A 20,390-nucleotide genomic window follows, 5' to 3' on the forward strand; every position below is an offset into this window, starting at 1 on the left:
ATTATGAGGTAGTATTAACTATTACTTGATTAAATTTTTTTATTTTTTGTGTATCTGTGTTTTAATAGTACTTTGCCTTAATTTACCTCTTCTTAGAATAGTGAGTATTACCATTTGTTTTTTTTATAAATAATCATGTAATTAACTATAGGAATGTGTAGAAGAACAAATAAGGTCTACTAGCTTTATTTCAATTCTTATTTAGGGAAGAAGCAAATTAAAGAGAAAAATAATAATCTATTTTTAGAAATTAACATAGTCCTTCTGGTTTAGTTTACTTGTGTTTTTTCTTTTTAATCGGTTAAAAAAGAAAGTCAATTCTATATTTAAAGTCCACCACCACAACATACGTGATACTCTTTGATTTCGAGAGTTGATCTTAAAAAATGACATTTTCTTTAATATTTAATAACAATTTAACTTTAAACTTTAAATTTTAAATTTAATGAAACATATATTTCTATTGGTTATTTTAAACAGTAAGTACCAAATTATTTTTTTTTTAAATAAAATTTTTGAGTCTAGTTAAACATATTCACATATATTAAGAGAAATGAAATAACTATTTACGATCAATATCCTAAGTTGCTTATTGGGATAAGGGTCTGAAAAATATCCCAACTTTGGTCGAATTTGCTGTTGCGATACTAAACTTTCACAAAGACCTATTACCTCCCTAGACTAATTAATACCGTATTTTTAACCCCATGAACTATTTAATAGTGTATTTTAAAGGTATATATGTGCCCACGTGGACACATTATTATTTATAATTTTGCATTATTTTTTATGTCCACGTGGGCAAATATATATATTTAAAATATGGTATTAAATAGTCTAGGGAGGTAATAGGTCCTCATGAAAGTTTAGTATCGCAACAACAAATTCGACCAAAGTTCGGATATTTTTCAGATCCTTATCCCTTGCTTATTCAAAACAAACAAAACATAAAAGGTATATTTGGTATACATTTTGATAAGTTGTGGGATTTTGATATTATTTCACTCACTTTTTATACTTTGGGGGCCTTTAAGGCGTATTTCTAAATTAATTATGGAGATTATCTCTTATTGCAAGCCGCATTTTTTTAAGCTTAAAAAAATAAAATTTTAAAGTCTTTTTTAAATTTTTTTTAGAACTTTGTACCTAATCAAACTAAGATACGTAAATTTAAAAAATGGGAGAGAAATGGAAAGAATGTGATTAAATAAGTTGAGGCTGAAAAAAACTTGGCGAGTTATGACAAATTCAACTAATTTTCATTGTAAATGAATAATTTCAGTCCCACTTTAGGACATATTTGGAGTATTATATTCGATGATATCTTCGTCATAATTTATGTAACATCATACGAGGTTCTCGATATATTTTTTTTATTAATAGAATTATTTATTTGGTAATTGACAAAGTTAAATATCTAAGTAATAGTTGGTGCGTATAAAAAGGAAAGTAGAGAATGCACTTTAAAAAAATATTTTTTTTCCAAATAAATTCCAAGCTCTTATTAACACATGCCTATACTAGGAATTAGAACTACTAAAGCCATTAACGCATTCTACATTGAATCCCTTTTATATAAGAAAAAATTTGTAAAAGGGAAAAAATACCTTTTAATTACTTTCAATTTAGAGTGTATATTCTTCGTTAAAAATTAAAGGTGGTGTATATATATATTTGCACCACCTAACAAACAATGGCGGAGTTAGAATTTTCAATAAAGGGGTTTAAAATCTGAAGAAATAGATAAATGAAGTAGCTGAAGGGGGTTTGACATCTATTATATATACCTAAAAAAATTTATTTTAACCATGTAAAAATAATATAATTTTCCGCCGAAGGGGGTTTGGATGAACCCCCTAATGATAAGATGGCTCCGCCACTGCTAACAAATGATGCACATATACCCTCAACATCTAACAAACAATGTGAGAGTTCTCTATCATATATTGAGGAAGATACACCTAAATACATGTAATTTTTTTACCAAACACACTAAAATAGGGAGAGAGGTGAGCGAGACGAGGAGGGAGATAGTCATGTATCACAAATACATGTCAATCACATTAGATACACACTAGATACATGTATCTGTATGTATCTGGTGTGATTCACATGTATCTGGGATACCAAATTCATAGGAGAGTGACGAGTGACATGGGAAGGAGGCGAACGAGATTTGTTATGTATCCCTGATACATGCAAATTCACTTGGATACAATGTTTCTAGAATAAATTACACCTAGTTTTTAATCCATGTATTCCGAGATACATGAATCTGAATGTATCTGGACACACCAAAATTTGATAAAATTTGTAATATTGTAAACTAACATGTATCTAAGTAATTAGTTCCTACCGTATTGAGATTTGTGTAAGTTTTCCAAAGGAAAAACTTATTGTAAAAGCTTGAGAGAGATGGGCTGAAGCTTAATGGACTTGACATAGCTCACAATAAGCCCAAAGTTACTTCAAACCTCCTAAAACTCAATGAACAAGCTTCCGATTACTATTATTTTTTCGACAGGAAACTGCATTTTGTTATTTCATAATATGTTTTACATGTCCCTAAGATATTTGTGCATAACAAGCTTCCGAATTGGCTCAACTTAAATCGATAATACGATTTAAGTGGACTTCATTATGATTAGGAGTGTCAAAGTAACGGATGAAATTATAACTCGCCCAAATCAGCGTAGACTTCAGGAGGATTGAGGTGACCATTTAATCATTTGGAGACCATTTTGGGCATGACTTAAGTTCATCCATCTAAAAGTTCGAAATATTCAACAAACATAAGAGAAAGAAAATATTTATTAGTAAAAGCTAGAGGGAAAGGTTAGTTTTTAAAACAAAATTTAAGGGGTGTAATGTAAGTCGAGATTCACCAAAATCTTGCACTCAAAATGGGCAAAAAAACTTATAAATTGGCCACGATGGAGACTTAGGGGGTGCTTGAAAAATATAAAGGCATGAAGCTCAACTTCCTAAAAGACTTGTCAATTAAATCCTATCTTATTGTTCTTATCTTTTGTTTATTTGTTGTTTCTTGTTCGTTTGTTTTCCACGTATCCAATATATTTATAGGAGTGAAAGAAACTAATATTCACCCAATATCTCTCTTGACACCATCTAAACTTCAAAAATACACACATTTTTCCTATTAAAATGGCCAAAAATCCTCTTCCATCACCAATAAACCACTTAGGTGAAGAAGAATACATAGACATTGAAGTAAACTCTGCCTCTCAAAACAGAGAATTTGAGTTTCAAATGGCTTCAATTACCAATTATAACACAACTTCCCCTGCTGATGAACTCTTTTATAGAGGCAGACTCCTTCCTCTTCACCAAAAAATCCTTCAAACACAACTCTTTGAAGATTTAGAAGATAGCTTTTGCGTGGAGGTTTCTACAGAAAGACCCCTTGGTTCTGGCAAACGGATCAACCTACTCACGAGCTCCGCCATCAATTTCACTATTAGTTCACCATCACAATCTTTTGAACTTAGTCCAAATGATCATAAAATAAGTCCTAAGAAAGTGTGGATTAAGTTCATTAAACATTCTTTAATTACTCAAAAGCTCAAATCTTTGTTTAGTAAATCTTCTTGTAGAAATGGGAATTGTTGTTCTAGTAAAGACATGAATGTTTCCAAGAAAATAATCCCATTGAAAAATACTAATAACATTGGAAGTGTGTCTTCAAGGTCATTCAAGTGGCAACAAAAATCAAGAAATGGAAGTTCTTCAAGGTCATTCTCTTCAACTAATTTTTCTTCAAGGTCATCATTTGATTGTTCCTTTAACTCCAATTATGAGTTGAATTTCTCCAAGAGAAGTAGTTTTACTTCAGAGAGTGAAGGTTCAATTGAGGATGCTGTTGCTCATTGTAAAAAGTCTCATACTGGTTGAGGAAATTAGTTGTGATCTCTGTAACGTAACTGGAATTGGGCAATTCTGATCTCATGAGCTAGGGTGATGGTCTATTTCTTGTTTTTTAACGAGTTTAGTAAAAGCACATGGCTTTATCTCACTCCAATGAAAAATTGACATGTCATTACTTATTATTGTAATTTTTAATGTTGGGCTCTCATGTTACGTTATGTTATTCATGCTCTTGGACATGTGGGAGAGTGTTAAGTCCTCATTGGTTGAGAGAAAGAATGTTTCTCTTCTTACTTGGTCTAGGTCAATTCTCACCTTTTTTTTAATTTCTATTTATTATTTTGGTGATTTATAGTTCTTCCATTTTATTGGATGAAATTTCATTGTATTAGATTTATAAAAATCGCAAAGTCCTTGCTTTTGAATCCAAAATGAATAGTGTAGAGCTTGGATTTCTTGTCTGTTTGTAATTGGATATGCATATGTCTGATAAAAAGAATAATAACTTTTGAGGTTGAGTTAGGTCCAAGTTTTATCAATTATTTATATATCTCAATTGCAAGAACGACCTCATTTGAAGATTTTGAATAAATGTCTGTTTTCTTTTCTTTGTTGTTGCAAGATGCATTTATGCGAACAAAGACCTACATTAGAAATTGATAAGAAAAATAAACTATGTACATATAAAGGGACGTTGGTGGTCATAAATATAAGAATGATAGGATGTCACACAATAAACTTTTATGTACATATAAAGGGACGTTGGTGGTCATAAATATAAGAATGATAGGATGTCACACAATAAACTTTCACATAAGTCCATGATTTTTTTGAAAATTAATCCCATGTGGTACTTAGTTCAATGAGAAAATCATTGAATCTATAAACAAACTTTATTTTTGGAAGTTGATAAGAAAAATAAGTTATTATAACTACAAGTCTACAACTTATTGGATGCTTTAAATTATGTGAATGGTGCGAATTTGACCAAAAATAGATAATGTCACATCATATTAATTTAAAACTATATAGATATTTTATTGCTATAATTTACCGAGATTGCAATTATTCCATGATCAGATGATTTATTTGAGTGTCCATAATCTTGTGTGCCAATGGGTAAGAAATGCCTTAATTCCTATTTTTGTTTATTTTTAATGACTAGTTTCTGAGCACGTGCATTGCACATGTGTTCCATGCAATATTTTATAAATTCGTTAGGACGATTAAAATTCAATGAAAATATACGTGTAATTTGTAATGAGTACTAAAATGCAACAATCTCAAATAAATGTTATGATAATAAATTTTTTTTATAGAAAAATAAATTAAAGAAGACTAATAGAGAAATATAAAAAAATAAACATAGAAGAAAAAATAGCATACGCATCCTTCTTAAGACTTTAATCATAACGTTATATAAATGGAAAAAGAAATACAAAATCGGTACATAATTTTCCAAGTTTTTGTCGACACCTCTCATATCCAATCAAAATTCAAAAGTCTTCTTCATCGAGTGAGACTAAAGCATGAATCAAATAGAAAAATCAATTTATTTTCATAAAGTGATATATAATCAGACTAAGGTAGATATATCATATACTTTAGATGTTGAAGACTTCACTATTTTAACTATAAAATGAAAAGGATAATTTTGAATGTGTGTTTCATGAAATAAAAAAGATGAATTTATATTAGATAAAAATAGAGAAATATCAAAAGACGTCACAAAGTTTTAAATTAAATATTTGAAGGTTTCAAAGGGCCAAAATAGATAAAAGAGAACAACTTTAAAAATATTAAATATATGCAATGAACCTCCATTATAATCTGGAAGAGTGAAAAATCATCCTTTGAACACATGTAACTCTCCATTTACTCAATGTAGTAATTGATTGTCACTAATATTTAAACATGTAATTAACTAACTATTTATTATATTTTAATTTAGTGTAGGGACAAAATGGTATTTCAACTTTCAACTTTTTTTGTTTCCACTTTTAATAATATATGATTTATGATGATTGGTTGCTTCCTAAAATACTTATGGTCACCTAGCTAGATGAGTACTTTAAAAGGGTACTATATTTAAAAGTTATCAAGAAAAAAACATCATTGAAAAATACTATTAATGGAACATCATGTGCAATAAACAACATTGGAAGTTTGTCTTCAAGGCCATTCAAGTGGAAGTTCAATTGAGGTTGTTGTTACTCATTGTAAAAAGTCTCACACCGTTTAAGGAAATGAGTTATGATCTCTGTAATTGGAATCGGATAATTCTTGTTTCACGAGGTAGCTTTTGTATTTGAGCTAGGAAAACTGAACATTCAATGCAAAATAGACCAATTAACATAGATCTATCTTATTCTTTTCTTATTATTGTATTAAAATAGACCTATCTTAATCTTTCTTTATTACTGTATTAAAATAGACCTATCTTATTTGTTGCCTACTATTGTATTTTTTTCAATGTTGGGCTCTTGTGTTATGTTTACGCCTTTTGACATGTGGAAGAGTGTTAAGTCCCACATTGATCGAGAGAAAGATTGTTTCTAGATCTCCTTACATGGTCTAGGTCAATTCTCACTTTAAGCTTTTTCTATTTATTATTTTGGAAATTTATAGTTCTTCCATTTTATTGGATGAAATTTCAATGAATTAGATATATAGAAATTGTGAAGTCCTTGCTTTTAAAGCCAAAATGAATCGTTTAGAGCTTGAATTTCTAGTCCATTCGTAATTGGATATGCATGTTTGATAAAGAGAATAATAACTTTTGAGGTTGAGTTAAGTCTAAATTTATCGCTCGTCTTTATATCTTGATTGCAAGAACGATCTCATTTGTAGATTTTAAATGATGTTGGTGGCCATAAATATACGGATGATAAGGATGTTAAATAGTAAAATTTCCTAGTAAGTGTCCATGAATTTTCTGATAATGGTCTCATATGGTACTTGGTTTGACAAAAGAATCTTCGATCTATAAACAAAGTTTTATATCGGAAGCTGATAATAAAAATAAGCGAGATAACTATAAAGTATATGGATGCTTTTAATTGTGTGAATGGTGTGGATTTAACTAGAAACAAGATAATGTCACATCACATTAATTTAAAATTATGCAGATATTTTATTGCTAGAATTTACAGAGATTGCAATTAGTCCTATTTTTGGTTTATTTTCAGTGTTTGGTTGTTTCCTAAAATCCTTAAGGTCGACATCCGATAAAAAATCTAGATGAGTAATATAAAAGAATACAATAAAAGCTTGAATCACTTTTATAACTGTCTTTTCATCTACTTAACTTTGTTTTACTCTCTCACACAACTTATCAATGATCAATTAATTAATTAATTAAATTAGAATTCAGTGTTGTCGATTATTCATCAGCGTAACTACTAGAAGATTAATTAATTACTAATTTAGAGGACATATATTATATTTGTGTGACTAAAAATGTTGAGTATCATTAAAAATAAAATAAGAAATTTAAAATTTAATTATTTCTAAATTATATAAAATAAAAACATGTTATGTTTTTTTTTTTGACATATATACTAAAAGAAAAGGAATGATTAATATATTGAGATTGAAGAAAATATTGAAGAGCTAGCTAGTTAACTATAGAAGGCTGAAAGATTGTACTACAGTATTACTAGCTTGTATATAAATTTAAATTCATTGTAATACTGAGGAATCTGATAAACTTCAAACTAATAAAAAATGTTTGACTCCCTAAAAAGTAAGTATATATATATATATATAGGGGGATAGAGGAAGCATATAAGTCTACAATAGTTATATAAAAATTTAAATCATACGACTTTCATGATCGGCCATCTAAATATTGTATTTGTCTTTAAAAAAAATTCATCAAATATCTAAAAATTATTAATTTAGAATTCAGTATAACTCATCTAACATGACATATTTATATTTTATTATCTAAAAATTATTAATTTAGAATTCAATATAACTCGTCTAACATGACATATTTATGTTTTATTATTTTGATCCAGCTAAACGTTGTGCCTCTCATTCAGATGAATGTCGTCATGACCCTTTTGTGTCAAACGGGTCCATGGAGCTGTTATTGATGAATATCGAAAAAAACTATATAATTAGATATATTTTACTATCATATATATATACTATTATTATTATTTATATTTTAAAAAATATTATGTATCTTAACACTAATTAAGAGTTTTCTACCATATATTGAGGAAAATACACGTACTTAGATGTATGTATTTTTTGCTATCAAATACATAAAAAATAGGGAGAGAGGTGAGAGAGAAGGGGAGGGAGGCGAGCGAGATTTGTGATCATATATGTATCCCAGATACATGTAAATCACCCTAGATACATACTAGATATATACATGTATATGTATGTATCTGGCGTGATTCGTATGTATCTGGGATACCAGATACATGAGAGAGTGGCAAGCGAGATGGGAGAGAGGCAAGCGAGATTCGCTATATATCCCAGATACATGTGAATCCACTTGGGTACAATGTATCTAAAACAAATTACATCTAAATTTGACCACATGTATGTATCTGAACAATCCAAAATTTGATTAAATACATAATATTATAAATTAAAATGTATATAAGTAATTAGCTCCTAAACTAGTGGAATTTACGTAAGTTCTCGATGAATATTCCCACTTATGTATTTGTATATATATACTAAATGACTTTTGTACCTGAGTTGAATATACACAATAATGATATTATCAACTTCAAATACTTTTATTTTAATTTCAACAAAAAGTTAATTGTCCTTACGCTTAAAATATCTTTTGTACTATGATATTTCTCAAAATTAAATTATGATTTGTCAATATCATTAAAGGGAATTACATGCACTTCTAATATGAGGACGAGTCCGATCCCTTTTTCTTAACAAATGCATGTCAAGCAAGTTGATAATATATACCTTTTTAATTATTACTGTATTATTTTTTGGTTCAGTGTTTGTTTTCTTGTCTTTGTTTGTCATGAGCTGTCCAATAATTCAAACTTAAAACAATCCACTCAAAGTTGCAAAATACTATGAACAGTAACGGATCAGAGTCAGAATTTTCAGTCAAAATATTTAAAATAATTAGTTCATCTTTCTCCCCTCTCTCGATCAATTCATAATTATATGTCTTATAAACTTGAAACCTTCAAATTATCTATATGATATGCAAGAAAAAGATAGCGAGAATGATCATTTTGATCAAGTCAACAATAACGTTTAAACGTTGACATAACTTAGAATTAGTTATATTACTAAGACTGAAATCGTAGAGTTCAATCTCGATCGAATAGAAAAGACATGTTTATATAATAAAGTCACTACCAAGTAGAGAAGCAACCAAAAAATATAAAACATTATATTTTTACGATCAATATTATTCTGTAATCTTTTTTACGTACTCATGAATTATTTTAAATTCTTAGCACAAAAATATGTTTCATGCTGTCATTGACTGATTAATTAATGGTATTAATTATCAAGAAACATAGTAGTACTAGTATATTTTTCCTCTCATCTAAGTTGGATATATATATCATAAGTAAACAAAATATTTACTAGAATTAATTTGAAGCCTAGGTAAATTTATTGTGTCGGCAGGGTATCTTTAGACCACTTTTGGATTGTTTCTTCTCGAACATTTTCTGAAAAATATTTTTTATTTGGCGCCTAACATATTCATAATATTATCAACAAATGTGATATAGTGAATGAAGCTACTTTTTTCTTAATTGAGATTCCAATTTTCAGGTTGAAGCCTTGAGTATGAAAATATCCTTAAATAAGAAGTCTTTATATTATTGAGGACCTCATTAAAAAGAAATGATGCCAGGGGGCTTTACTAGGACTAACTAATAAAAAGCCTAGGAATGGAAGTGGTCTTAGAAACCAATCATATTTCAGAAAAAAATCTCATTATCATATTTGTCTAGAAGAAAAACAAAAAAATTGCTATTTTTTTTATGGTCTTATAGAACAACAATTACTTAATTACGTTCGTATGACAATATCAAGGTGAAATGCTTTCTTCAAATGAAACCTTATGCGATGCGAATCTAGATTAGTCAGATTTTAATGCGATATTGAACACCTGCCTCCTATTATCCATGAAACTCAGAGGTGATTTAATTAAGGATGTGCAAGTTTAGGGGGATTATTTCTCACTTGATATTCAGTATTTATATCGGAATTTAACTAAACTCAGATTCAGACATGATGTTCCGTTTATAAGGATAGGCACTTCCATATTTTCTTTTTCTTGTTATAAGCCGTTGAATTGAGTCTTAATATTTACTTATGTCTCTATATGCCTGACTTTTATTCTACATGGGACATGTTGTGTACTCCAATATATATATATGTGTGAATGGTTAGGTGCAGGCCAAGAGCAATATGCTATTTAACTTTAGTTTGATCATGTTCCTAGCCCATATGAACTTAAAACATGTTCTGTATTTAGTCACTTTGTGAAAATGACATACTATATATTATTCATGCACTACCACGACATAAGGTACGTCCTAGTACATTGCCAACTTTAGTCACTTTTGTATAGTTAGAATATATATTGGCATAGTATATATACGTGTCCTATAACCTGGTCTTAACTTACATATAGATATGACTTTCAATTATAGATATGCATGATTGTAGACACTTGAACTTGTATAAAGTTGAACAAGTAAAAACATATGTTCTTCTTGGTGCCCTACATAGCAATATTTCACGTGAGATACACTCGAACTGATTTGTATATGTCATGTAAGACGTTACTTGTGTCTGTTTGTTTAAATTTATAGATACAAATTTAAGTGTCTACTTAGCTTATATAAAGTTGAACAAGTAAAGACTAAACACTCACGTCCTTCGTGGTGTCCTATATAGGAATTCATGTGAAATATCCTCGAACTAATTCGTATATGTTAGGGAAGACATTGTGTTTATTTGTTCAACTTTATACACATCTAAAATTTAAAAAAATATCATCAAAAGTTAAATTGAATGACATATTTATGTATTACGACTTTGAATACACGTGGGACTACAAAACGATGAATAGTCAATATCATTAAACAGGGTTACACGCACTTTTTACATATGTGAGTTTGTACTGACAGGAAGTTCAACGTATGACTGTCGGGATCCTGTTTTGATCTTAGCTAGTGATGAACGCGTGTTGGAATCAGTATTTTTACTAAAGAAATTTAAAATATGAAAAAATAAATATACGAAGAAATCAAAAGGGATTCATATCTATTATATATATACATGATAAATAATTTAATCGTGTATAAATAATATAATTTTTCGTCAAAAAAAATTCAAAATAAGATGACTCTTCAACCCTGTCTAGCTCCGCACTTTATCCATGTCGTGGCCTTTTCAAGCGTTTTCCAATAATTCAAACAAACAAAATTCTAACTCAAGCTAGTACGATTGCATGGAGATGCAAGTTGGGAAATGAAGATTAACCAAAAAGTGGTAAAGGAAATTAATCAACAAAAGTATATGATTAATTAAGGCTAAGAATGCTTAGAGGGTTTGTATAATTAGTGGTTTCGTGACTTTATATGTGTTATATAATTATAATTATGCAAAATTATGTGTACACGATTAGATTAAATTGTCATCGGATATATCAAATATTGATCGATTGGGTAAGTAGTATATAATGAGTGAAAGTTTGATTTGTAATTAAGATACTTTTTATTAGCATTTAAAAGTTGAGTTATAATATGCTTTTCTAAAATTATCTTTTTATAATAGCTTTACTCAAATTTTAAGGGCCGGAAGTAGAGACGACTTATCATCTTTCTCATTTCCCTAAAAAAGTAGAATGCGGTGAAAGAACAGTTCATTTACCCAACATGAAAAAAATAATTAATTTCGTCTGCTCTGACGTCGAAATAAACATTATAATATGATGATAGCACCGACAAAAAAATCTTAATTGTCATTTTAGCAATGATACGTCTTTTTTATAATAAATAATAATATTATTATTATGTTGTCATATAGGTACATTTAAAAATAAAATATCTATGATAACGAATAACAAGTCTAGTATTTTGATTAGATATTTAAATCCTTAATACGTCACTTTTAACAAGAATATAGCGTCTATAAATGCTTCAATAATATTTTATTAAAAACATATTGAAAAAAATCTCTACATTAAAGAAATTTGGGGCCCTAAAAATCATGTGTTAATTTATAGTTAAAAAGATTAATAATAAGAATGTATCACCATATAATATTAATAGTTGAAAATTTAGATGGTCACTCTGTTTCTATCTTTCTAATCATTGAACATCATAGTCGTTATTCATTTTTTTATTTTGCCTTTTAAAAAAAGTTACTTAATTTTATCAAATTAATTTCTATGGTTATTATTCCTAGAAATGTAATTTCCACTACCTATTTAATTATGTGACAACTATAAATTTTTAAATTTATTTACGATCAAAATCATAAATCCTTAGTTTTTTAAAATTTTAATAAAAATGATGCTCTTTTGATAATTCAAGTCCAAATAATAATGTGAAGAATGAGAGAAACAATATAGTAGAAGAGAGAAATATATAATAAGTTTCTTCTTCCTTTGAAGTTTGTACAATATAATTCTCAAGACCTTTATTTATATGATTATATTCAAAAATATCCAAAGGTGTTGAAGATCAGGGGTTTATGAAAAATCAATAAAAAGATATTGTATGTGTGTCTATTACTACACATGAAGAAGAAATTTATACCAAAATTATACCTAGAAATTATGAACATAGTAATATTCCTTCTAGACAAAAAGATATATGGGCTACATTTAAGATGAAGCTCACAATAAGCCCAAATTTACTTAAGTATAAACTTTAGGAATCACATAGTTTTAATATGAAATTACAATCTATCCCTATTTAGTTTGTAATTATATTAATCCCTGAAAAAGTAAAACAAACCGAATACATAATATGTAGCTCAGATACATTATAAAATAAACCGGATACATAATATGTAGCTCGGATACATTAAAAACTAGCTTGGATACATTATAAAATAATTTAGAATTAGGAGAGAAATAAGCGATTTTAGAACTAGAAGAAAATATTAGAAATAAGGAAAACATAAGACGTGTATTTTAATAATTTTTCTAAACCTCGTAAGACATAAGGATTAATTTGGTGGGCCGAATGGACTCACATAGTCATTTGGGCACAATTCAAGTTGATCCATCTAAAGGCATGGGCTAAAAGCTAAGAAAAGATGTGTCTTATATTGTAAAACATTGTGCAGAATAGTAAACATTTAAACGATATTAAATGCTATATCAACTGTTTTGGAAAATTGTGATTCATACCATAATTTCCCCAAATCTTGTTATTCATTTAATTGGTATAATTCACCTAATTTGTATAATTCGCCTGATATATAAATCAGAATTTCGTTTAATTCAGTTCCTGATTTTATAAATCTAGAATTTGTATATGCTTACCATATCTATTTGTATATGATATATGAAAAATTCACAATAAATTACTCTGTTTATATATTGACAAGTGAAATATACAAACGGAGTTCTAAAAATTCCTAAATGTATAAATTAAGAATTTGTATATACTTACCCTATTTGTATATTCACAAGAAAAATATACAAACGGGCAAGCGAAATATAAAAACTGCGTGAAATATACAAACTGCAACCTCCATAGCAAACAAAATTATAGCTATGAAGCGCAATTATCAAAATCATAGCTATAGAGCCTTATTATGTCTATTATGTTTGTTGTTTCTGAAATTTTCTCATTAAAAAATAATACATGAGGAAACAACACAAAACACATTATTAATGATGCTAATTATATGCTAAATAAATTTTTTCTCAATTATATTTTCTGTCAGGAAAATCTTGTTTCCAATACATGTATCAGATGGAAAACATATATGTATCTCAGTTACATACGGGCTAAAATAGGTATAAATTTTTTCATATACTCTGGGAAAAAATGTGATATATATATATCGTCGGAGATACACTGACTCTCTCACTTGCCTCCCTTCCTGTGTATTTATATTTTAGAATGTATTTGAGTTTCATAAATTTGTGTATTTGTGTATCCAGTATTAATTTCATATATCTATGCATCCAAAGTTAATCTAATCTAGTGTATCTGATATCAATTTGATCTTGTGCATCTTGTATCAAATATTTAGTGTATCTATGCATATTTACATGTATCTTGATATCAAATATATGTATTTAGTATCAAAACATGCACAAATACATTTATCATTGTATCAATATATAGATACATGTATCTAATATCAAAATATGCACTAATACATATATTCAACATTATGTTCATACATAAATACATGTATATGATATCAAAATACATATTGATACACACTATAAACCAAGCAAAAAGAGAGAAAGAGCAAGGGGGAGAGCGAGAAAGAGGGGGAGAGAAAAATTATGTAATTATTTTAAAGTAAATGAGAAATCTATATATATATAAAGTTGGATCTTCAGCCCGCTGATGTGGCATGCCCCAATGATGAGGAAACCTATTTATCTATTTTCTCATATTTTTGGAGGATTTTTCCCCCTATTTTCAAATCTAAATTGATTCTAATTAGTTATCGTTTAATTTCCTCAATTTAAGGTTATAATAATTAATGGGTTTAAATTAATTAAAGTTTAAGAAAGAGAAAATATACCGTTTAAAATTTCAATTCTTAACTGTAATTAGTAGCCCTTAACCGTTTCCTCAAATTAAGGCTATAATAATTGGAGAAATCGTTTACAATTCTGAATTCAGAATTAATGCTTTTCAACAGCCAAAGTATTAAGGTCCTATAAAATCATACTTCATTATTTAATTTTCATTAGTCTTTTCTTTCTCTTCATAAATTTCTTTGGGTTTGATGATTTGCTAATACTATTCTAATAGGTAATAGAAAAAATGTCTAACTTTATTGTAACGACCCGTTTGGTCGTTTTGAGTACTAGAGCTTTTGATTTCATAAAATACTTTTCGATAGATTCTAAATAGGTATTTTGGACTATTTGTAACTACAATATGGAATTAGTGGGGTTGTTTTAATAATGAATTTAGTTGGTGGTTAAAGAAGATAACATTAAAATTAGTAAGATTTAATATTTATTAGTTCATAATTAGTTACCCTAGATAATTAAAAACACTAACGAGAGAAACACTACCTGCGGCGTCAACCAGAAGCGACTGCCATCCAGGTAATGCTTCAACTCTTCGATTTCCTTAAGTAATATGTAATGGGTTTATATTAATTGAGTGGAAATCCTTGGGATGCATTAATTATCCATTTGTCATATCTATTGAATATGTTGTTTGTCCAATTTTAGTGAGTGAATGTTAGGCAATAATTTATGATGATTATTATAGTATTGTAATTAGATGAGACATTGGAAAGAACGAGTGTGCATTGGCAGTAGTGCTAGGGTGAAGTGTAGTTATCAATAGTAGGAGTGATAATTATTGTTTTATAATTAAGGTTTGGATGGGAATTTAGAATGGATAGTAGCGGCAGGATTGTTGGAGACAAACTTTTGTGAGTAATTATTGGCAAATGTGTGCCATTTCAACATTTAAGAATGAGGTTATAGTGTATTATCATAAATAAGTTAGTTTGCATTTTATTGTTTTAGGGTGATATTCACAATCAGTAGCTTAGCTTTAATGTTCGTTATTACGACATAATTGAAATGATGATATATGGGTTTAAGTAAGTAAACTATATTATATTGATATCATTAGATTTATGATATTTAAAAGAATTGAGACTTAACTCTAGACTAGGCATATAGTGATATGAGGATCGATAGAATTGTTTACTTACGAATAATGAACAATTGATAGATCGAGAAACATTCGGAGGCATTACAGAAAGGGAAAGATTTGGAAGATTAGATCTCTTGACTTCGGTTCTTCGGTGGAGGTAGGTTATGGTTTATTCTATTTGATAGATAAACTCTTAATAACGATTGATATGCATTGAATGATATTGTGAAGTTCTCTATGTACTTGATTGTGTGATTGTGTGGCTTGGTTGTGTGGTTTGTGATTGGTCTAAAATCCTGAGACCGTGAGATTTATAATCTGAAAACCTCTCTATCGAAGTGATGCCTTGAATAAAGAAGGCTTGATGTAATATTATTAATGAATTGAAAAGTGGTGATAATAAATGATAAATTAATAATATTATTGGATCGGAGTGTCACGTTCCGACACGGTATTTTTGGATCGGAGTGTCACGTTCCGACACGGTATAATTGGATCGGAGTGTCACGTTCCGACACGATAACATTAAAGGAAAAAGATATTGAATTAACTTAATGTACTCAATCTCAATGAACGCATTTCCCAAACGAGTGTGATGTGGAGGCATGAGTCCTCGTGTGTGTGCTTGATATTGTTATTGATTACGTACTTGCTTCAACTGTCACTTGTTCATGTTGTGGTTTCTTATCACCTGCTAAGTGCTACAATTGACTTTATACTATTATTCATTGTATATTAGTTTCTATTTTGGGTTGGCCGATAATACCTACTCAGTACATGTTGCCCCGTACTGAGCCCTACTTGTATTTTTCTTTGTTTTCCTTTTATGGAGTGCAGCGAGTGTATCAGTGACTTCGACTCGCCCTCAACTCTAGCCAGTCTCCAGCACATCAGGTTTCAGGGTGAGATATTCATTCCAGCCCGTGTTGGATTCTCTTGGTCATGGCATGATGTCCTTAGTTTTCGGACATAATCTATTTTATTCATTTATTTTGGTGTCTTTAATACTCTTAGACTTAGTATTTGAAGATTAGATGTCCTTGATGTGATGACTTTCAGATTTTGGGGATAATAAGTGTTAGACTTTAGAGGTTTATTTGATTGGTTACCTTAATAAGTTTTGAGCTTCCGCATTATTGTTGTTATTCATAGTTAAATTATTGATATGTGTTGGGGTTTGGATTCCTTGGTTCTCCCACTTAGGAGGTTAAGTGTGGGTGCCACTCACGACTCATTTTGGGTCGTGACATTTATATTGTCTAATTTGGCAGGAAGTTCAAAATGATTTGAAAAGATCTTCTCATGAAAATTATATCATTTTTTATGGAATATTGTGAAGGTGAGAACAACATCTGAACTTTGGTTATCATGCAAAGTTACACAATGTTCTTATAATTTATATATTTTTTGGTTTTTAATATTGTATTTGATATCCACGTTGTAGCCTGATTATATGTGGATTCACAATGCGCAAGGCTCCATTTGGAGCGAGCACTTCCTATTAAAGAATTTTTTCATGCTCAAGATTCGACTAGACATCTGATTAATAGAGTAGCAGTCTCTTTCAATACACCTCATCTTTTTGTGTTTGCTTATAAGTTTCTACCTCTGAATAAATGTAACTTTTTAGTTTTATTGTGAAACATATGTTAATTCATGCGTAGAGTAAATACATAATATTTTCGTATTGTGAAGGTAGTTGATTACTAAATTGTTGATATTTTAATGTCAATCATTTTTAAAAATGGTATCTACACACCTTCATTACTTTTGTAACCTTGAATAGTCATTAACAAAAAAAATTTAACAGTGACCTCCTTAAGGTGTTCTATCTCTTCCCTTTTTCTTCTGTATTTTTTTTCTATTTTATTTATCTGTTTAATATGTTAACTATTGACCTTTCTTTTCTAAAATTATTAGCTAACGAGTAAATATGTTTGAATAGGATTCAGTTCCCCTCTTCATTATTTTGTTCTCTCTATTTCATCAAGTATACATTTAGATAAGAGATATGTCCTATTTAAATTTTAAAGGTAAAGATTATATTAAATAAATAAAATCATAATCATAATTAATTAGTTAGAGATTATATTAAATAAATAAAATCATAATCATAATTAATTAAGTAAATAAGTTTTCAAAAGTACTTTTCTAATTCGGTAAGAAAATATTTCCTACAAAATTAGATACACATTAATATCATCTTATATTTTTATAATTTAAATATTTGAATATAGGAGGCTACTCTGTTTGGAGATAAAATAAATAAATCTTATATTATTGATATTTAAATATGTGGAGGCTGCTGTGTCAATGAAAAAAAAAATCAATTTTTCTTTTAAAAAAATAGAAATTCGTTTACCTTTTCTTTTACGTATGTATGTGAATCATAAGACATATTTATCAAAAGATTACTATTTATCAGGCTAATTAAACATATTAAATTCATGTTCAACAATTTTGATATTTTGAATAATATAAAATCAAGATTAAATCAATGATATTAATGAATCTTCAAAATTTGTGGAATTTTACCAATTTTGAAGAGTATTTTTGTAATTTTATTTACTTAATTATGGTTAGGAATGTAATATAATCTTGACCTATAAATATTAAATAGAACATGTCTTTCATCTAAATGTAGAGTTTTTGGCCAAAATCATCCTTAAACTATACCCCAAATTTAAGCTACATCCTTAAAGTATCATTCTTAGTTGAAAACATCCTTCAAGTATTTAAAAGTGAACAATTTTCATCCTTCTACTTGAATTTTATCAAAAAACTAACAGATCCCACAAAAATCAATTCATCCCTTAGTAATTATTATTCTTAGATATGCCAAAAATACTATCGTGAAATTTTTCGGTAATTAAGTTTAGCATTATGCAAAATCTTTTAATTTGACAAAAAAAATTATTTATTTTTCATGTGTAATTCGATATTAAAAATATTATTAGTTGAAATATATTTCTTTTCAATTGAATATGCTAGAAGCTGAAGTCTCCAACAATATTTTGATCACTTCAATATCAAATTGGCCCAAAAATTTATTGATCTGAATATAGTTTGGCTTTGAAAAAGGTAAAGATAATAAAGCTCCAGCTTCTTTCCGTTACTAAATGAAGATTTCCTCACTTCAATATCAGATTTCCTCACACCTTCCAAACATTTTTTGTTTCAATAAGCATTGGTGTCTAAGATTTTTAATATTCTTTTTCAAGAACTTCTTATAGCAGGTAATGAAATTATGCAGGAAAACTTTTGTTGATAGTCATGTGAACTGCTCATGTTTTTGTAGGATCCCTTAGTTTTTAGACGATATCTAAGAGAATAATGGAAATTATTAACTTTTAAATACTTAGAGGATGTTTTTTTGCCTAAAAAAATATTTTATGAATTTAGTTTAAGTTTGGGGTATAGTTTAAGGATGTTTTGGCCAAAAACTCTCTAAGTGTATACTCTTGATGAAATGGAGAAAAATATATCGAAGAGGAGCCGGATCGGGTTCAATATAATTCATGTATTCTCTCTCATCATGATTTGCCACAAATATATCTCTATTAATTTATTTTTATTATATAGTCATTTATACAAAAAGAAAATAATGTACTCCCTCCGTCACATATTAGTTGATCACTTTTCTTTTTACGCGCATATATTAAGAAATCATAAACAAGAAATCATATATCTTTATTTATTTATTTTTATTATATAGCCATTTATAAAAAAAGAAAACTATGTACTCCGTCTGTCCCATATAAGTTGACCACTTTTTTTTACGTGCAAATATTAAGAAATCATATATCTTTATTTATTTATATTATATAGTCATTTATACAAATAGAAAATCATGTACTCCCTCCATCCCATATTAGTTGATGACTTTTCTTTTTACGCACATATATTTAGAAATCATAATTAAGTAGATAGTTTTACCAATTCACCCTTTAAGAACTTTTTTGAAACTTTACAAAACACTTTAAAAAGGAATTAATTGCAAGGTAATTTTGAAAAAAAATCAATTAATTCTTTCTTGATTTATTAAAGGTGATCAACTAATTTGTGACAACTATTTTTAGTATAGTAATCAACTAATATGGGACATGAGGTGTAATTTATGATGGAGTTGATTGTGGTTGAACTAATAAGATGGCTATAAATCATTAACTTTAATTAGTATGAAACTATGATGATTGAATTGTCAATTAAATGAAGTTTTTCATATCAACTTTTATGTTTCATCTTCTTTTTTTTATCAGCAATTTGTAGCATAATTTTTTTTAGCAATTTCTTTGAATAGGTCATATTAGAATCGTAAATTAATTTTCCTCTCTTTTATTGTATTATTTATTATAAAATATTTGTCAAGTAATGACACTAATTATTTCAGATTATATTTAATCTTTTATTTTAACCGCGCGAAGCGCGGGCAAATACACTAGTTTAGTATATACGTAGGTATCTTTGTGTAGGTAGTTTTCTCATAATACATGTATAATAATAAATTTTTCATTATTAATTACCACTATTAATAAGAGGTTACAAGCAATGTTGTTTATCAACTTTATAATAAACTAGTAAATTGAACTGCGCTTCGCGCGGTATATTAGTATTTCAAAAATTAAATTGAAACAAATAATATTTTACTTAGACCCACAA

At 28.4% G+C, this 20,390-nt stretch overlaps 1 protein-coding gene across 1 annotated transcript; it reads left to right on the plus strand.

Annotated features, from left to right (window-relative positions):
* The first annotated feature begins 3,165 nt into the window (after positions 1-3,165).
* Positions 3,166-3,912, plus strand: LOC125813062 (probable membrane-associated kinase regulator 3). The gene has a single exon (XM_049492552.1). The coding sequence runs from the start codon at positions 3,166-3,168 to the stop codon at positions 3,910-3,912; it is 747 nt and encodes a 248-aa protein (XP_049348509.1).
* The last annotated feature ends 16,478 nt before the right edge of the window (positions 3,913-20,390 follow it).

Source organism: Solanum verrucosum, unplaced genomic scaffold, assembly GCF_900185275.1.
Source record: "Solanum verrucosum unplaced genomic scaffold, falcon-dt-bn FXZP01001058.1, whole genome shotgun sequence".
NCBI classification, from domain to species: Eukaryota; Viridiplantae; Streptophyta; class Magnoliopsida; order Solanales; family Solanaceae; genus Solanum; species Solanum verrucosum.

What these genes read in the sequence shown, in the direction of transcription:
- LOC125813062 (XM_049492552.1), top strand. Translation starts at nt 3,166, where the DNA reads ATGGCCAAAAATCCTCTTCCATCACCAATAAACCACTTAGGTGAAGAA.